At 41.1% G+C, this 3,117-nt stretch overlaps 1 protein-coding gene across 1 annotated transcript; it reads left to right on the top strand.

The window, feature by feature from the left end:
* The first annotated feature begins 1,380 nt into the window (after positions 1–1,380).
* LOC141719351 (uncharacterized) lies at positions 1,381–2,316 on the top strand. The gene has a single exon (XM_074521725.1). The coding sequence runs from the start codon at positions 1,381–1,383 to the stop codon at positions 2,314–2,316; it is 936 nt and encodes a 311-aa protein (XP_074377826.1).
* Positions 2,317–3,117: the final 801 nt, after the last annotated feature.

Below are 3,117 nucleotides of genomic sequence, written 5' to 3'. Positions count from 1 at the left end.
GAAGATGTGTTTGGAAAATGAAGCATTGAAGAAGGAACTTACTACGGCTAAATCGAGAACCAAAACTATGACAAAGAAAACCATCCCAAGCGTAATCAGATATTTGGACATGGATGAAGCAGAAGATTACAACCAAAATGGAGGGCCAACAAATGGAATAGACGATGTTATTGATGAAGAAGACATGGAGGATGTACCAAATAACAAAGATGTCATGGAAAGGAGACGTGATAAGAAACGATATGATGATCATGATGATCGACGAGGAGAGACTGACAGGAAAAGATCGCATCACAAAAGTACAAGATCCAAGAATCAAGTCGCAGAAGAATTTAAAAAGGAACTACAAGAAATGAGGAATTTGATTGAAAGGATACCTGGCATCCCGAAACCGTTAGAAAAGGCAACCCCAACAAGCTACGTTGACTCCCCTTTTTATGACAACATCGCCTTGGTAGAAATACCAAAACGTTTCACGGTACCACAAATGAGACGGTATGATGGAACTAATGATCCCCTGAAGCATATTACACAATACAAACAACGAATGTCCACAGTACCAATCACATGTAATTTAAAAGAAGCTTGCATGTGTAAAGGTTTTGGTATGACTCTATCCGGCCCAGCCTTGCAATGGTTTGTGAATCTTCCACAAGGAAGCATCAAGGCATTTGTTAATTTAATAGACGCATTCAATTTGCAATTCGCAAGCAACGGGTGTTCGAAAAAACTTCCAGTGATTTGTACAAGATCATCCAACAAAGTAGGGAGCCTTTGCGTGACTACCTAACGAGATTCAAAAGAGAGAAGGTGACTATCACCAATTGTGACATCCCTATGGCTATCGAAGCATTTAGGCGGGGATTAGAATGAGAATCTCCACTCTATGATTAATTAACAAAGTACCTGTGCCGAACAATGGATGATGTGCAAGCCAAAGCCATGTCATAAGTAAGATTGGAGGAAGACATAATGGAGGAGGATGAGAAGTACTACAAGCCATCAAGAAAAATTATGAAACCAAGGTCCAGAGATTACAAGCCCTATACTAGACCAAACAGAGATGACGTACATGTCAACTCGACACGAGAGTCTAATGAATGGAAGAGAGAGGAACACAGTGACTGGAGAAAAGACCCCAACCTACCACCAATATATGACAGCTATGGCTTCACGATCAGGCCTTCAGCCATGATGAAGGAGTTTACCAAGTTGGGAGGTTTGGTAAAGTAGCCAGTAAAGAGCAACAAACCTAAAGCCAACCCGGATTCTAAACTGTGGTGCGACTACCATGGAGACTACGGATACAAGGCTTATGACTGTGTGGCCTTGCGAAAAGAACTACAATTTCTGACGAGGAAAGGATATCTCACGGAAATCATGGCATCAAAGAAGACATCTTATATTGGGAAGGACCTGTCTCCAAGAAGAAACAACGTGACACCATTAAGACAGCCACTGCCCCCACCACATCACAAGGTGATCAACTTCATCTCAGGAGGGTCAGATATATGTGGATTAACATATTCACAAGCTAAGAGAGCATCCAGAGAAACAGACATACGAGTCACACAAATGGGGGTTGGAAATGACAATCTGATATCCTTAATATTTGATGAATCAAACAAAAAGAACATACGAGAACCACAACAAGTTGGACTGGTCATCTCACTACCCGTAGGAAACTGCTTGATTAAAAGAATATTGGTGGACAATGGGAGTGCTACCAACATCATGATGCTTAGCACGTTGACACAAATGGGATTGGAAGAAAGTGACATGATCAAGAAGTTGACAACATTAGTGGGGTTTAGTGGTGAGACAAAACACACATTGGGGGAGATCACGCTGCCAATATATGCCCAAGGGGTCAATCTCCTGGAAAAATTCTGCATAATTGATGTGGATTCGAGTTACAACATAATCATGGGAAGACCATGGATACACAAATTGAAGGTGGTACCATCAACATATCATCAAGTACTAGCTCAGGAAATAAGAGGGGATCAAAATATGGCTCGGGACTGTTACATGACGTGTCTGAAGTCAACTGTCCAACATCAGGGAAACGAGACGCCTGTAGCCACGGTAACGGGGCCGGAAAAATTAGCTGAAGTAGATTTGACAGAAGGAGACAAAAAAGTATTAGTTGGTGAAGAACTTTCTCCATCAATTGAAGCCAATTTGATAAATTTATTAACCACAAGGCTGGACGCTTTTGCATGGGAACATGACGATATAACGGGAATCGATCCAAATGTCATAACACACAATCTATACATGGATCCTAGCTACACACCCGTCCAACAAAAATGAAGGAAGTTTGCAGCCGAGAGAAGCAAGATAATAAATGACGAAGTGGAAAGGCCCATCAAAGCTTGCATGATTAAAGAAGTTGATTACCCTGAATGGTTAGCAAATTTCGTCAGCGTACAGAAGAAGAATGGGAAATGGAGAGTTTGTGTTGATTACAAAGATTTGAACAAGGCTTGTCCTAAAGATCCCTACCCACTACCTCACACTGACATCATGGTGGATTCGACGGCTGGTCATGAGCTACCCACGTTCCTGGACGCGTCAAGTGGCTTTAATCAAATCCAAATAGAACCGTCTGACTGCGAAAAGACCGTGTTTATAATGGACAGGGGGATATATTGTTATTTGGCCATGCTGTTCAGATTAAGAAATGGTGGGGCGACATTTCAAAGACTTGTCAACAAAATGTTTAAAGATCAAATAGGACAGACGATAGAAGTGTACATTGATGACATGGTCGTCAAGTCTGTTAGCGCAGAAAATCATGTACGTGATATTCAAGAAGTATTCGACATATTAAGGTCATACAACATGAAGTTGAACCCATCCAAATGTAACTTTGTCGTATCATCGGGAAAGTTCCTTGGACATATGGTAACGAGGAGAGGAATTGAAGCAAGTCCAGAACAAATTAAGGCGATCTTCGAATTGAAAAGTCCATTAAACGTCAAAGACGTACAAAAATTGACAGGACGAGTTACAACCTTGAACAGATTCATTTCATGTTCGTCGGATAGGTGCAAGCTTTTTTATGATATACTGAGAAAGAATAAAGGATTCTTGTGGTTTGAAAAACATGAG

Source organism: Apium graveolens, chromosome 4, assembly GCF_009905375.1.
Source record: "Apium graveolens cultivar Ventura chromosome 4, ASM990537v1, whole genome shotgun sequence".
Classification (NCBI taxonomy): Eukaryota; Viridiplantae; Streptophyta; class Magnoliopsida; order Apiales; family Apiaceae; genus Apium; species Apium graveolens.
The sequence above is the reverse complement of the archived record's forward strand: the minus strand, read 5'-3'. Positions and strand labels throughout refer to the sequence as shown.

Coding starts and splice junctions, on each gene's coding strand:
- LOC141719351 (XM_074521725.1), top strand. CDS start 1,381: ATGGCATCAAAGAAGACATCTTATATTGGGAAGGACCTGTCTCCAAGA.